The sequence below is a fragment of the Suncus etruscus genome, chromosome 1, assembly GCF_024139225.1.
Source record: "Suncus etruscus isolate mSunEtr1 chromosome 1, mSunEtr1.pri.cur, whole genome shotgun sequence".
Classification (NCBI taxonomy): Eukaryota; Metazoa; Chordata; class Mammalia; order Eulipotyphla; family Soricidae; genus Suncus; species Suncus etruscus.
This window is the reverse complement of record NC_064848.1, coordinates 108,423,208-108,439,024: the sequence shown is the minus strand read 5'-3', so window position 1 is coordinate 108,439,024 and position 15,817 is coordinate 108,423,208. Positions and strand designations below refer to the sequence as shown.

The window sequence follows — 15,817 nt, the reverse complement described above, 5'->3', positions numbered from 1 at the left end:
AACCAGATTTTAATGCAAAACCAAACTGTTCAAAGAATATAACTCATTTTTACTGACCTAAATATATGTTTAACCCATTTCTTTGTACCAGTAACAGTTCAAGTTTATATTCCTCCTTTTTGTTTTATTATTAGAAAGAGAGCTGCAAATACAGCAAAATATTATCCAATTGCTTTTGCTGACATAATACTATTGGTGCTCTTCTACTATTAATTAAAATGCCATCTAAGAAAATTTGATGCATATGAACATTTCTCTAAAAACTAGAAATTGAGGACAGGAGCAATGGCACAGTGGTAGGGGGTTTGCCGTGCATTCAGCTAACCTAAGATGGATAGTGGTTCAATCCCTGGTGTCCCATATAGCCCCCCCAAACAGGAACAATTTCTGAGTGCATAACCAGTAGTAATCCCTGAGTGTCATTGGGTGTGGCCAACCCCCCAAATCTAGAAATTGAGCTTGCTCCCATACTAATCAATATTATTAATCCTATGAATATACACCAAGGGCTCAAAAACATAATTAGAATAACTGTAGAATAATCCTCTGACTTCCTATGTTCATTGTGATGCTATTCACAGCTGCCAAAGCCTGGGAACAATACAAATGCTTCAGAAAAGATGAGCGGATAAATTATGGTACATCTACACAATGGAATACTATGCAGCTATTAGGAAAATGAATTTATAAAATTTGCTTATAAATGAATGGATATGAAGATATATTATGCTGAGTAAATTGAAGCAGAGGGAGAGGGATAGACATTTATTTGTGTAATATCAGAAAAAGATAGTATGGTAATACCTAAAGACAATAAATACACTGGACAGAAGGACTGGTCCATGGTAAGAAGCTTGTCACAAGAGTGTGGGAGTGCACTTAGGACAGAGAAGGGACCACTATGACAATTGATAGTTGGAAATGATCACTCTGGACAAGAACTGGGTGCTGAAAAGAGTAACTCAATACCCTTTCAGTAAAAATATTTCAAGCCACAGTTCTAAACAAAGAAAAAAGTGACTGAGTAAGAGAAAGAGAAAGCAAGGAGGAGGCATCAAGAGTGGAAGAGAGAGATATAGATATAAAGAGACAGAGAGAGAGAGTGAGGAGAGAGAGAGAGAGAGAGAGAGAGAGAGAGAGAGAGAGAGAGAGAGAGAGAGAGAAATGTCTGTCATAGAAGCTGTGGGGCATGGCAAGAAGTAGGTACATTGGTGGGAAATGTGTACTGGTAAAGGATGGGTATTGAAAATGGTATGACTAAAACCAAATCATACATAACTTTACAACTGAGTAGCTCATGGTGATTGAATAAAAATATTTATTAATTTTTATTGTGATGAAAAATGGCACCTAATTTTTGTCCCTAGAGAGAAAAAATTACATGTGTAATATCAAATATAACCTTACAAACTAAACTCTACTGTCTTTCATTTATTTTGGATACTATAATTTTTAAAAATATCTTGTTTGTATGGTATATGAATATGGTATCATCTTGAATACATAACTGTCATTAAGTTTTCTTCTTAAAAATAATTCAATGTAATAATAGTGCCAGAGTTTAATTTTTGTCTTCTGTGATTATTGACTTTTTAATTTATTCTATATAGAATCAAAGCCAACTTTGGTGATTATTAAACTAAATTGCAGATTCTAATATGTTAAATACTGAAAAATACCAACTAGTTTAGTCACATTTCTGTGCATTTAGTCTTTCAAATTTTTGACTTTCTTATTACTCAAATATCTTCAATTACTAGAGCTGAGAATTTTGGATAGAATCTACTACAATTAAAAGCACAGTGTGTCCTACACAGTGTGTCCTATTGGACAGACTGACATTTTAAATGTCTAAATACTCATTAAAGGATCGATATGGTAATCAAAGAAATGTTACTTACAGGTTTGAATCAAATCATATTTAAATTCTTAAACTATCTGACTTTACAATTAGCAAGTTTTTTTAAAATGAGTTTTCAACATCTATGCAATTGATTAAAACTGAACTCCTGCTACTTACCATGCTCTTATATTTTAAGTTCATACATTTCTATCAAGCTCAAAATAACACCCAAACTCCTAATGGTGCTCTCAAGAATCTGTTAGCTTTAGTTCATGTCTTATTTTCAAAACTTATATCCTACTCCTACTTCTCTTTCCTCTTCCCTTACAGTTGATTAAACTCAATATATGAGTGCTTGGAGTATTTGAATAACTGTTTCTTACATTATTTTCTGTGCCTCATTCTATCTTTATTTGAGTCACTTTAAATACAGCCCTTCAAGGATCCTTTCTCAACACTCCCTTGTTTCTTATTATGTATCTTTTTTAAATTGCACTTATTCATGCACAATCTAGATGCAAGTTACACCTACTCTTCAAAAGTAAAACAACCCTTATTGGCATGATTTGTTAAGCAAATTTTTGTATGGAAATTTTGTCTGGAAACCTGGCATTCCTCTCATGTTATCCTACAATGTCAAACATTTCATACTTGAGATTATAGTATTTGAAGATTTATTATTACAGAATTTTATGAGTTTTGAAGTACTTTGCAAATTTTCAAAAAAATATTATAGTGTTTTTGTATGCCAAACTTACTTTGTCATAGAACTTTCATCATAGTTCATCTTGAGAAATCCATGTTCTTTGACTTACATCTTAAGTTTCATTTTGAAAGAACTAAGTTAAAGGTAGTCATAGTACTAAAATCCTTTGTGAAAGACTTTTGAAGTCAAACATTCTTTTCCTCCATTGAAACACATGGCTTAGATATTTAAAACAGAATTTCATTTTACTCACAAGAAATAAATGAAGATTATTTAATGTCTTTATAATGTTTCCCTCCTATTTATTCAGCTTTAAAACCCTACAGTGTCTGACCATAAAATTAACCTATCAACTACTAAGCCAAACCAGTCAGAATCAGCCATCTTTAAATATACACATTTCACAAGAGCCTATCTCTCCTCTTCAGCTATAGATTTATTTCAAATTTCACTGTGTCTATTTCAGATTTCTAAATTCATTTCCTTAGATTCTATAGCCATAACTCATTGAAAACATCTTGATTTTCAATAGTGAGCTTAATATACTTAATATAGTTTATTTTTAAAAATTGATTTACCATTTGTCTGTAATAATATGTAACTAATATATTCTTTTAAATATTTTTGTTTCTGAACTTTAAAGACTATTTAATTTGAATAAATTCAATATTTATTTCTTTTTCTTTTTCACTTTTAGTGTCGCATCTGCTGGTGCTCAGGGTTTACTCCTGGCTCTGTGCTGGTGCTCTGATGCCTCAGGGATGCTAATTTGATCTTGGGCGGGCATGCATAAGGCAAGCATCTTTCTTTTGTACTGGCTCTCTCACCCTTCAATACCAAACTTGATGTTGTAACTATTTTCATCTTATTTAAAAATATTAATAGAATAATGTTTTCAGATAGTTTAATATATAGACTTCATGCATACATTTTAATGATCCCATGTTCAAATAATTATTGAAAAAATAAATCCTAATACTTCCTATAGGTTTATATTGTGTAATTAATTTTAAGTGGATTTTTGTTGTTTGTGCATTTACCATTTAGTCATCATTGTTCAGTAAGGAACTCATTAAAATTTTGTAATGAAAAGACTGAAATTTAAGTAGCTTACTTCTAATTATGGAACAAAGTTCCAATATAATTCATGTAGATTTTCAATCTTGATCTTTTCTCTCTGAAGGAATCTCTTATATGTGTGAATGGTTATGTAAAAATATTTAAACGTGCAATTATAATCAAAACTAAGTACATAGGATGACAGAACTATGAAGGTCACACATAGGTAAAGTGTTTAGCAATTAATCTACTGAATAAATAGTTTAAGCTAAGTATAATGTATTAATCTTAGACACAAATACCAAAGAATGTGATTAAAGTTTACATCAGTTAAAAAAATGAAAGGTGATATCTAGTACCTGACAACTATAATGTTTGCTATTTGAGGACATAGAAATTCTTAAGAATGCCAGTTGCTTAGTAGTTGCTTTTGTTTTCTATTGATAACTTTTATGTAAAATTGAAAAAAAAACCTTTTATGTCTGTTTTTAAATTAGCATAATGACAATCATTTATATTTCATTATTTTTTTGCTCAACTGATGGTCATCTTGTTAAGTGATGCTTCTTTGTTTTTGATGTTTGTTTTAGGGCCACACCTGATAGTGTTCAGGGTGAATTCCTAGTATATTCTGGGGTCCATATTGGGTGTTATAAACAAAGCAAGTTTGGACATGTGCAAGGCAACTGCCCTAGGTACTGTAATATGTTCTGGCCCCTGTTAAGAGACTCTTGACCAATAGATTTAGCCTTTTAGTGAATAGTGACCTCATTTATTTGCAAACATTAGGCTACCTGAAGTATAAATAAGTACCACATGTAAATATGTAAATAAGTACCACAAGGCAAAATAAACTTTAACTTTTGTGATACAGCAATACACTTATAAATGTAAATTTAAATATCATTTAATCTTTCTCAGGAATATGTTAGAAGGAACATATTTCAGAAGCCACTGTTGCTTAGAAAGAAATATGTAAAATATTCCTAATCATTAAAAGTATTTTAATAAATAAAAATCATCATATAAGGAAAGCCAAGAGTAATAATTTCTTTCCTCTAAAGTGTAGCTATTTAATGTGTGCCATACACTACTAATTCTTTAACTCTCATTTATCATGTCTTTAAATAGCATATTTATCACGTTGTCTCACAGAGATAGTTTAAAAATCCTAGGTTCTTTGAATAAGGCAGTTCCAAGAGATTATTAAACCTTAAGTGAAAACACAACCACCAAGTCAAGGGAGGGAATAAAATGAAAGGAATTTAATTCCTCTACTGGAGTTCTTCTTAGTCATCTGGAGAAGACCTTTAACTTTAAGGCTATAAAGCCAAGTTATAAATCAAACAAACAAACAAACAAATAAACACATAATTCTAGCAGATATTTTGATGGTGCATAGAAAAACCTCTGGCCCTTCAGTGACAAAGATTTGCAGTAAATCAATACCTCAATGCCAGAAACTGAGACACCATTGTAACCCTTGTACTTAAACTATAATACATATATTTAAAGTAAAAAAAAAGCTATCTGTTTTAAACACATACTTAACATTTTTATGTTCACTGTCAGAAAGTCAAAGAAAACAAAACAGGATTTCCTTTACAAAACTGACAGCAAGAAGAGCAACATTTTTTAATTTTTCCTCTTAAGGGCTTTTGATAACCTAAACCTAAGATGTTGGTAGGAAGTGGAGTGAGTACACATGCGAGTCTCTGCGCTTACTGCATGTTCCCCCTCTATTTTTATTGTTAGAATAATGAGTTCTCAAGAGCCATTCTGGAAAAGTTTACTTCCTTTGGAGTCGATCAGCCGTTCTTGAAGGGGTCATAGAGAAATAGGTGAGTTCTTGTGAATTGTTCAGGATGGTTTCTTTGGGGAGAGGTGTGGTCAACTATTGTTCTTTGAATAATACTGTTTCATTTGCCAAATAAAGTACTTAATATATTTAAACTGTTTTGTGGTAAGTGCACTTAAATGTATTTTAACAAAAACAGGGCAAAACAAACTTAATTCTACCATATACAAAAATATCACTATTACAAAACTAACATTATATTTATTTTGCAAACAATTTAGTTTGCAAAAATTTTTTTAAAAATCATGTACTTTAGTTTCAAGAATATTATTAATTAAGCTTTTTTGTCATGTAGTCTTTGTGATTACCACTAAACATTATTGAAATGTGATTAAATATTATGATCTCTATAAAATGATCATAATTTGAATAAGAAAATAAGATACAGATATTATAAAAATTGGTTTATAAAATAATGCTTTTGTATTTATGAAACAGAGCATTTATTTATTCTGATTATACAGTATATTGCTGCATAGGATGTTGGGCCTAGGAAAAGATTTTATATTAAATATGATCATACAGTCTACAAGGAAAGATTTTATATGAAGAAAATAGGAACTTTTATAGTAAATAGAATTGTTTCCTATGTTCACACTTAACATTTTTGGTATTAATTAGTACTACAAATTTATGAAGTTCTACACTTTAATGGGCTCATTATTTATATACTTACTGAACTTCTGGGATTTGCATAATCAATCCCAAGTGTATTCATGGCTTTCACAATAGCTAGGATGGATTGCAGTGTATTGCTATAAACCACTGCTTTGAACTCCAGGCATTCTTGCTCACTGTAACCATTCTTGTGGATGATTCTGTAATATAAACAGTACAAAAGTTTTTATGTAACAATCGATTATAATACCAAAACATGGTTTAATAAATTTTATTAGTCATACTTGCTTGATAATTTGGTTAAATATATGTTAATGAAAAAGAAAAAATATTTATGAGTGTGCTATCTACGAGCAATTTTGGAGCTTTAGTTTTTGTTTTCACCTTCATTTGATACATTATCTTTCTGAGCTCCTCATTCCTAATCTGAAAATGACTTAGAATTTACACTAGATAGCAAAAAGCAAAATGAGTAAAACATGAACATTGTATTTCCATAGCTTCTATCTTTTTAAGAAGAAAGTTTTCTACACTCCTAGGACAAAGATATATATAGAGTTCTAAAATTTAGGGTACTGTTTACAACATGATATTTAGAGGAAGTGAACATTCATGTCTTTTCCTATCACTTAAGACACACTGGGAAATAGGAGTGCCTGCTCTCTATTTATAGCACTAACAAAAGCATCTCTCCTTTTTTTTTTAATGTAGGTAATTACACACTGTCACTTTTCCATCTGTGTACGTGCTATTTAGTTCACAAAGCTGAAATGCCTACACATTTTCTTTGGCTGAACTTTTCTTTCAACTCAATCAAGTCAAATAAACACTTAGATAATAACTTTTGAATAAAAATGATGTGGCTATTAAGAACTAAAATTTGTTTGCATGCCAATCACGTCATTGAAATTTTATTGTAAAATTAATTTATTTCCTTTTCAGTTATAGTTTTTGAAACTTTTGTGTTTATCTGGTATATTCTGGATAACGTAAAAGTATTTTCATTCTATCTTTAAGCATAAGATTAAGTATGAAAGATAAAAGAACATATATGCCTTCCAAGATTTTCTTTTTTTGTTTTTGTTTTTGTTTTTGTGTTTTTTTTGGGCCACACCCAGCGGTGCTCAGGGGTTACTCCTGGCTGTCTGCTCAGAAATAGCTCCTGGCAGGCATGGGGGACCATATGGGACACCGGGATTCAAACCAACCACCTTTGGTCCTGGATGGGCTGCTTGCAAGGCAAATGCCACTGTGCTATCTCTCCGGGCCCAACCTTCCAAGATTTTCTATCTAAGGATTTTGCAAGCAAAGAGTGAAAAAATTCTATGCTAATTTGATTATTTGTGTTGTGTAGGACTTCCCAAGAAGTGCTTAGCAGTTAGAGGACACTTCTGGTGATACTCAGTTAACTAGGCCAGAAGTTTAATACTAAAGCCAGAACATAGAGTACTGCTTGCGCCCTGTGGTTGATCAGTGTCACTTAGTGACACACTGGACAAATTTGTTCCAAAGTTGAGCCCAGGTCAAGTCATGCTAGTCATGTGTCCTAAATGTTGTACTATTTCTTGTCTCTAGACCTATTGTTTTCAGTTTTGATATCATATTCAAGTAAATAAATAAAATAAAGACTGTAGTGAAAAGCCATCATCTCTCAAAAAAAGTTTGTAAAAGAAATCCCATTTCTGTCAGTAGTTGAAATTGAAAAAACTATTTCAATTGAAGAATAAAATGGACAATTACAAATAAAAATAAATAAATTTAGGCTTTCTTTATGAAATAAGTCATGCACTTATCTTTTCATAGAAACATTTATTGAAAAGCAAAATGATGAAATCAGTGATTACCCCCCACTTAATGTTTGTGTGGGACAGTTGGACAGAAAAAACAACTTGACTTGACATCTTAGTCACCTATTTACATTGCCTTCAATACTATGCTCTTCTATTACATATCTAAGTTGGGCATTTTGGAAGGAAAACGGTAAAAGAATAAATTTACTGTACATGTAAAAAATGAGATAGGCAAGAATTGAATTGATTTTTGAAATACTATTTTATGTACCATGTCAAGGTGTTTGATAGCATAGATAAAAATTTCTATTCAGACAATAATATACAGTCATTATAAAAGAGATCAGTTGGTGGCAGTGTGGATAATGAAGTGGAAAGAAGAGGACAGTAATAGAAACAATTAAGCAAGACACTATTAAGTCATATCAGAAATGGTGACTTGATTTAAGGCAAAGGCAACAGGGATAAATGACATGCTTGAAGACTTGTGTAGATGTGGAATAACTTGATGAGACTGAAGAGTCATATACCTACTGTTTTTAATCATTTTAGGGGATAAAGCCAGATGGGGGAGATAAGTTTAATGTCATTCTTTCTGATTTTTACCTTCCATGCAATAGAGAAATATATATATATATATATATATATATATATATATATATATATAAGCTTTCCTAGTGAAGATAGTGCCTGAGTTAAAAAAGTTATTTTGGGAAATAATTGAAAATGCAATAATTATTTTTGGACAAAAGTGTAAATTAAGCAGAGGATAACCTATTGTATTAGAACATCAATATTTAAGATAGTGAAAAAGTCAGGAAAAAGTAGTTGTAAGACATAAACTATTTGTTGTAAAAAAAAAAAAGAAAAGAAAGAAAGAAAGAAAGTTATACCAGGGCTAAAAATTTGGGTAGAGAAACCCTATAGGTCAACAATAACTAAAACATGGCCTAAAAAGCTTTATAAAAATAGCAATAAAAAGACTACAGTTGACACTTACAATGGTATTTCTATGGCATGCCAAAGGCAAGTGTGATAGAAATGTTAAAAGATTTACTTTCTTAAAAAATTATATATTTACTTTCTTATTCTCTCTATTTAGGAGAGAGGAAAATAAAGATATCCATGAGGTGGGATAAGGAGACATTGACATAATTTTGATTATAAAACCAACACTTGACTGAGACAGATACCAGATGTATATAGTTCACATGACTGACCCAGGTTCTATTCCCAGCATTCCCTGTGGTTCCCTGAGCACAGTCAGGAGTGATTCCTGAGTGCAGAGCTGTGAGTCTCACTGGGTGTGGTCTAAAAACTAAACTTCTTAAAGGATCAGTATAAATTTATCCACTTTATAAAATGTACCTATTTGGTCAAAGTTGAGAATTGTGCTTTTGTGATTTTTTTTTAATCTTGGTTTTACAGTTAACATAAATATTTTCTCTAAACTTTCTTTACATATATATGTATGTAAACACATAACATAATGGATGGTATGCATTACATAAGAAGATATATAAATAGTTCTATACTTTTATAACCAATTTTCTTATGTTTTGTTGATCTAGTTACTTCATAGCAATTTTTATTATTTTATTAAGGCTTATTAATTTTTTTGCATATACATTTTATACTTAAGAATTTTATACTTTTCAAAATTAAGTTACTTTATTAATAGAAAACTGTCTGAATCTATAGGTTAGTAATATTTTTGCAAACTAGTGTGCACATTATTAAAATTCTATGAATTTCTATATAATTATTAAGTAGGAGTGGCACATTTATATATTCAAATTTTACTTAAATTAGCAACATTATTTAAAAATTATTTTGTTCATTTGCTGTGGGTAGAAGCTTTTGGATTGGTCCTCATATTGCCTTCTAAAATTTAGATGTTTCTCAATTGGTTCCTTTGGTTTTCTTGTCAAAAAGATGATTCCCTATTGCCTTTTGAAATCTGGCTTTTCCCCCTCCCTTTGGGAGTGGGCTTTGTTTATCCTAATAAAGGCTACTCAGGATGACTGGAGGAGGAGCTGGTGCCATCTATGCTCTATCTTGTGGGTGAACAGCTTGTGGTGTGAATATTTTGTCCTGCTTTTCCTTCCCAACTGTATGTGGATTATTTTCTGCGTCAGATTGCTGCGGGACCTGTGTCTCTAGTCCTACCTGGACAGGGAGCATGGGTATCCCTCTCCCTCTCTGGGGATTTCACAATTTACTGTTATAAAAAAAATCAGTGATTAGGGGCCTGAACCTACAGTAGGTAGGACATATGCCTTGCATGCAACAGACCTGGGTTTAATCGCTGGCATCGGGCCCCTTTTGTGAACTTTTTGTAGTTTACTCCAATTAATATATTTGGGCAGATTATAGTTTTAAAAATCAGTAGCTAATCATATATAACAGACTTTTTAACCTTTCAATTATTAATTTATAATTATATATAAATATCTATTGTATTGGTTGATATATATTTTTCACCATATTATAATCTAGGATAAAGGAAAGCCTGATAGCAATTGTACAATTTCGTCTTTGATAGAATCACTCTTTCGTCTTTGATAGAATCACTCTTTCATTTGATATGCACCAAAGAATAAAATCCTAAACTGTGTGTGTGTGTGTGTGTGTGTGTGTGTCTGTGTGTTGTATTATAGGACTCTCTTATAGGCTGTGTTAACAAAACTGGCAGCAATTAGGTCAACCAAGGCCATATCTGGCATTACTTGGAAACCAGGCCTTTCCAGGTATGCTGCTTAAGGCCTTGCATATACCGGACATGTGTTCTACTTTAGAGAAAAGAAATATATACACAGGATGTATAATGGCTTTGCAATTAATATCTGGAAATATTAATCGACTTTAAAAGCATTTTTAAATGGCAAAATTTGGAAACAGATCAAATAAATGTTAAACTTGTAAAATAGGAAGATGTACGTACTTCATTTGTTTAACAATGGTACTTTTCCCAGATTCTCCTGCTCCTGAAAAAGAAAATGAGAAGTATTATCAATTGATCTGACAAAAATTCAAACAGATAATAATTTTATAATTGCCGTATTTTTATTAATATATAACTAACATTGCCTAAGCTTTTTTCAATGTATTTTATGGTTTCAAGTCTTTAATCCTAGCATCTAATTCATTCTGAATTCACCTTTAGCAAGTGTTTGTCTAGTTATTCCAACCTGTTAAACGAGAACTACTGAGATTTTATTTTTACTATGTTCTTGGCTTCTTCATTGTAGTAATCTTATTATCTTTTATGTATGGGCTCTCATTTGTGATATATTTATGTGTATTCTTATACCAAATGTTTCCAGTTATGTTCATTTTTAGTATATAGTTTATTTTTGTATTTACTATTGATTTGTTTTATGTAGTTAAAGCCCAGGTATACAGGGCATACATTTTAAAAATAATCCTTTAATGTAGCTTAAATTTCTAAACAAATTTTGTGGTATTATGTCATTTTTTTGAGAAATGACAGTGGTATTTTGATATTAACTGCATTGAATCAGTATGTTGCTTTGCTAAATATAAATATTTAATTTTATTTTACTTATTGGTTTCTGTGCCACACCCAGCAGTTCTTAAGGTTTTCTCCTGGCTCAGTGTTTAGGGATCTCTCCTAGAAGAGCTTGGGGGACCATATGGAGTGCTAGAGATTGAACCCAGGCTGCTTGCAAGGCAATTACCCTCCCTAATTGCTCTACTTCCAGCTCAGTATAGCCTTTTTGTTTTTTTTGTTTTGTTTCGTTTCTTTGGGTCACGCCCGGCAGCGCTCAGGGGTTACTCCTGGCAGGGTCAGGGTACCATATGGGATTTGAATCACTGTCCATCTGCATCCAAGGCAAATGCCCTGCCTTCATGCTATCTCTTCGGCCCCGAGCCAAGTATAGCCTTTTAAAGTGATGTTCATTCTTCTAATCACTTTTTTAGAGAGGGTATATTTGGGACCATGCATGGCAGTGTTTGGATTTACTCCTGATTCTGTGATCATGGTTCACTCCTAGAGATGTTCAGTAGACCATATATGATGCCTAGAAACTAACTGGGATCAGCTGTTACAAGCACCTTCTCCCTAAACTATTTTTCTTTATTTCTTATAATAATATCTTTATTTAAGCACCATGATTACAAACATATTTATAGTTGGGTTTCAGTTTTAGAAAAGAACATCCCCTTTACCAGTGCAACATTCCCACCCCCAATGCTCCCCATCTCCTTCCTCCTACACTCCCCTCCTGTATTTGAGATAGACATTCTATATCTCTCACTCATTACCATTGTCATGATACTTCTTAGTGTAGTTATTTCTCTAATTGCACTCTATACTATTTTCTGTGCCTTGCTTCCAGTTACTAAAATTTATTACTATTTGCAGTACTATTTAACTCAAAATGCATATGTTCAGTGAAAGCAATTTATTTATTCCATATATATACTGAGCATATTCCATACAATATGTATTTCTTTTTAATAAAATTCCAGGAGGTACAAACTAAAATATAGTGATGGAATATAGCCCAGTGTTTCCTGATCTTGGAAAGGGAGGGGGACAGAGTTAAAGTATTCAGTATCTTAGTAATGGTAATTATGGGTTCTTGGATATCCATCTATTAAAACTCATAAAACTAAACCCTAAAGTATTTGTGTTTTATTATGTAGATTTTATAGCAATATTTTTGCAAAAATAAACAAAATAATAGTTTTCAAAGAGCAATAATATTGTAAGTTCCTTGGAGGAAGAATGTAGAATGTAAAACAAGACACTTTAAAATTTAAATATATATATACATATAATAGAGTTTATATATGTATTGAACTTAAAAAAATGCAATGGGACTCAGGAAGTTTAAGAAGAAGGTTTAAAATTAGAAATGAGGGTGGCTGTAAAAACACCTCACATTGTGAAATCACTTCATGCACTATATTTCCAACCCCAGGTTGGAAGTGTTGCTATGAAGAGTTAAAAAACAAGCCACTCAGGAAAGAATCATGTAGTTTGCTTCTCACCACATAGTCTCTCTGCATGACAAACCAAACTGACCTTCTTTATTACACCGTTCAAATTCACCAGGAGGGTTAGTAGGGTGTAAGACAGAAGTACCTAACCAGGAAGAGTTTTATAAGTCAAAGGGCTTGGTGAAAGGAAAGAGGAAATTGGGGAAATAACTTTGTTTTGAGTAAAGGCAGGGTGTGACCTAACAGATAGCTCTCATGTAATAAGGCTAAAATGAATGAAAATCTTCAAAATAAAAATTATGAGACAATTTGATTGAAATGGCTGTGACATGTAGGGCATAGATAGAGCATACACATACATGTTTGTTTGTTTGTTTTTTATTTTTGGACAATACTTCTGTTTGGAGGATGTACCTGATTGTGCTTGGTGTTCCTGTTGGTGTCCTATGCAGTGCTGTTAATTAAAGACTCTCCTACAGTAACCCATGTGGCTCTGCCTATGCAATTTTTCTGGCCCAATTTAAAATTTTAGTTTTTATTTATCTTTATTTCTTAGACATGTGAAGATTAGAGGGTTTGATAAAAAGAAAATTGAGGCATCTCTGAGAGTACAAAAGTTCTCATTTTATAATCAAAAGGAAAAAAAGAACCATCAAGATTTGATAAGACCTGATAATATAAATTTTTTTATAATTTTTAGATAAAATCACTAATAATATCTATTGAGGAAAGCATCAATTTATATTTTATATAACATATATAACTTACATAGTATAATATAACTGTAATTAAACACTACAGGTTAAATTATTTTTGTAAAGTATAATATAAAAATATTTACCAGGGTTCTAATGTATAAATATATAAATAAATTGATATTTATAAAGCTACTCAGAAAGTAAAGTTATATAGTCTTTTATTAATCTCATATGTCAGAATTTTATTCAAATTATATTGTAACACATGAATGAGAGGATCTTTACTATCCTGTTAAATTTTTATCCTCCTTTCTCTATTGCATTTATCCCCTAGCACTGACATTATTTTACAAGCTCATATTATTTTAAAATTATTTTAATTTTTTTCTTGTTTTCTATCAACACAAGATTAAATTACAAGTGGGCAGACATTTGTTTCCTGTTCTGTTCTGTTTTGTTCACTCTAAAACATGCACATGTCTCAGATTATCTGGTTTATGTAGTTATTTGAAATAATCGTGGTCTTCCATGATATAGTTATAAAGCTATGGGGATACCATATTTAGTTGTCTGGTGAAGATATATATATATATATATATATATATATATATATATATATATATATACACATATATATCACTTTTAATCTATAGCATACTCTTTGGTTTTATGTTAGCCCATTTCACACACCACATGGTGTGAAATGTAAAACATTTAAAATTTGACAGCATAGTATGCAAAAGTAAAGTGAACCACAGCAATTTGCTTATCATTTTTACAGATTTTAATTTAGCTTGTTAAAACGATAAGAGATTGGATGTAAACCATCTTACATGATAAAGTTTTCTGCCATGTATAAAATAGAATCATTTGAAAATAAAATAAAAATCACATAAAAGTATCATCTCATCTGAGTTTTATTTATTTTATCATCTGATGTTTAGAAGACAACTATTATTGTTGTTCTTGACTGGGCATTATCTCTTTGAAAGTATCAAGAACAATTCAGTGAGTCTTGCCTATTATCTTGAATCTCTGGCATTAAACAATCTATGTTTGACTCCAGAGTTTCTGTGCTCATCATTTTCAAGAAAAAGTCTTTTCTGTAAATTTGCATAACTGATTGATGGTTTTTTTTTTCCATGTTTGAAATATACCAGTCACTTCTCAGGGATTACTTCTATTTTTCCCTCAGGGATGTTTTCCCTCAGGGATCACTCCTATTGTAACTCAAAATACTATAAACTGTACAAAGAATCAAATCTAATTGTCTGAGTGTTAGGCAAGTACTTTACATACTAGCTCTCTGACCCTAATTTTTAATTTTAACCCTCTAATAATAAATTTATGCATTAATATTATAGTATTATGCTATGCAGTCAACACAGTAGGATGACAACATCTCACTTCTTTAAATATGTAAACAATGTTTGCTATATAGAAAGCTACAAAGTTATGGGGTTATGGCAAGAAAGCAATTGGGTCTAATAGGACTTGTCTGTGCAAGTATATTTATTTATTTGTTCATTTATTTTGGATTTTGGGCCAAACCCAGCTGCAGTCGGGTGTCACTTCTGGCTCTGAACTCAGAAATCACTCCTGGAAAGCTCAGGGATAAAACCATGGTCAGTTTTGTTACACCTATATTCATTGCAGCACTATTTACCATAGCAAGACTCTGGAAACAACCAAGATGCCCTTCAACAGACGAATGGCTAAAGAAACTGTGGTACATATACACAATGGAATATTATGCAGCTGTCAGGAGAGATGAAGTCATGAAATTTTCCTATACATGGATGTACACGGAATCTATTATGCTGAGTGAAATAAGTCAGAGAGAGAGAGAGAGAGAAACGCAGAATGGTCTCACTCATCTATGGGTTTTAAGAAAATGAAAGACATTCTTGCAATAATAATTTTCAGACACAAAAGAGAAAAGAGCTGGAAGTTCCAGTTCACCTCAGGAAGCTTACCACAAAGAGTGATGAGATTAGTTAGAGAAACAACTACATTTTGAACTGTCCTAATAATGAAAATGTATGAGGGAAATGGAGAGCCTGTTTAGAGTACAGGCGGGGAGGAGGGAGACTTGGGACATTGGTGACGGGAATGTTGCACTTGTGATGGGTGGTGTTCTTTACATGACTGAAACCCAAACACAAATATGTATGTAATCAAGGTGTTTAAATAAAAAAAAAACATGGTCAGTCCATTAAGCATAGGATGCTCAAAGATTAAACCATAGTCAGTCTGGGTAGGTGGAATACAAGG

General features: G+C 31.8%; 1 protein-coding gene across 1 annotated transcript in view; it reads right to left on the bottom strand.

The window, feature by feature from the left end:
- GNAT3 (G protein subunit alpha transducin 3) overlaps positions 1-15,817 on the bottom strand; it is a 46,772-nt gene that overhangs the window by 21,816 nt on the left and 9,139 nt on the right. The window contains exons 2-3 of the mRNA XM_049783569.1: positions 10,819-10,861; positions 6,143-6,284 (exon numbers count right to left, since the gene is read on the bottom strand). Of these exons, the coding sequence (XP_049639526.1) occupies positions 6,143-6,284; positions 10,819-10,861 (185 nt within the window). The remainder of the gene's footprint in view (positions 1-6,142; positions 6,285-10,818; positions 10,862-15,817) is intronic.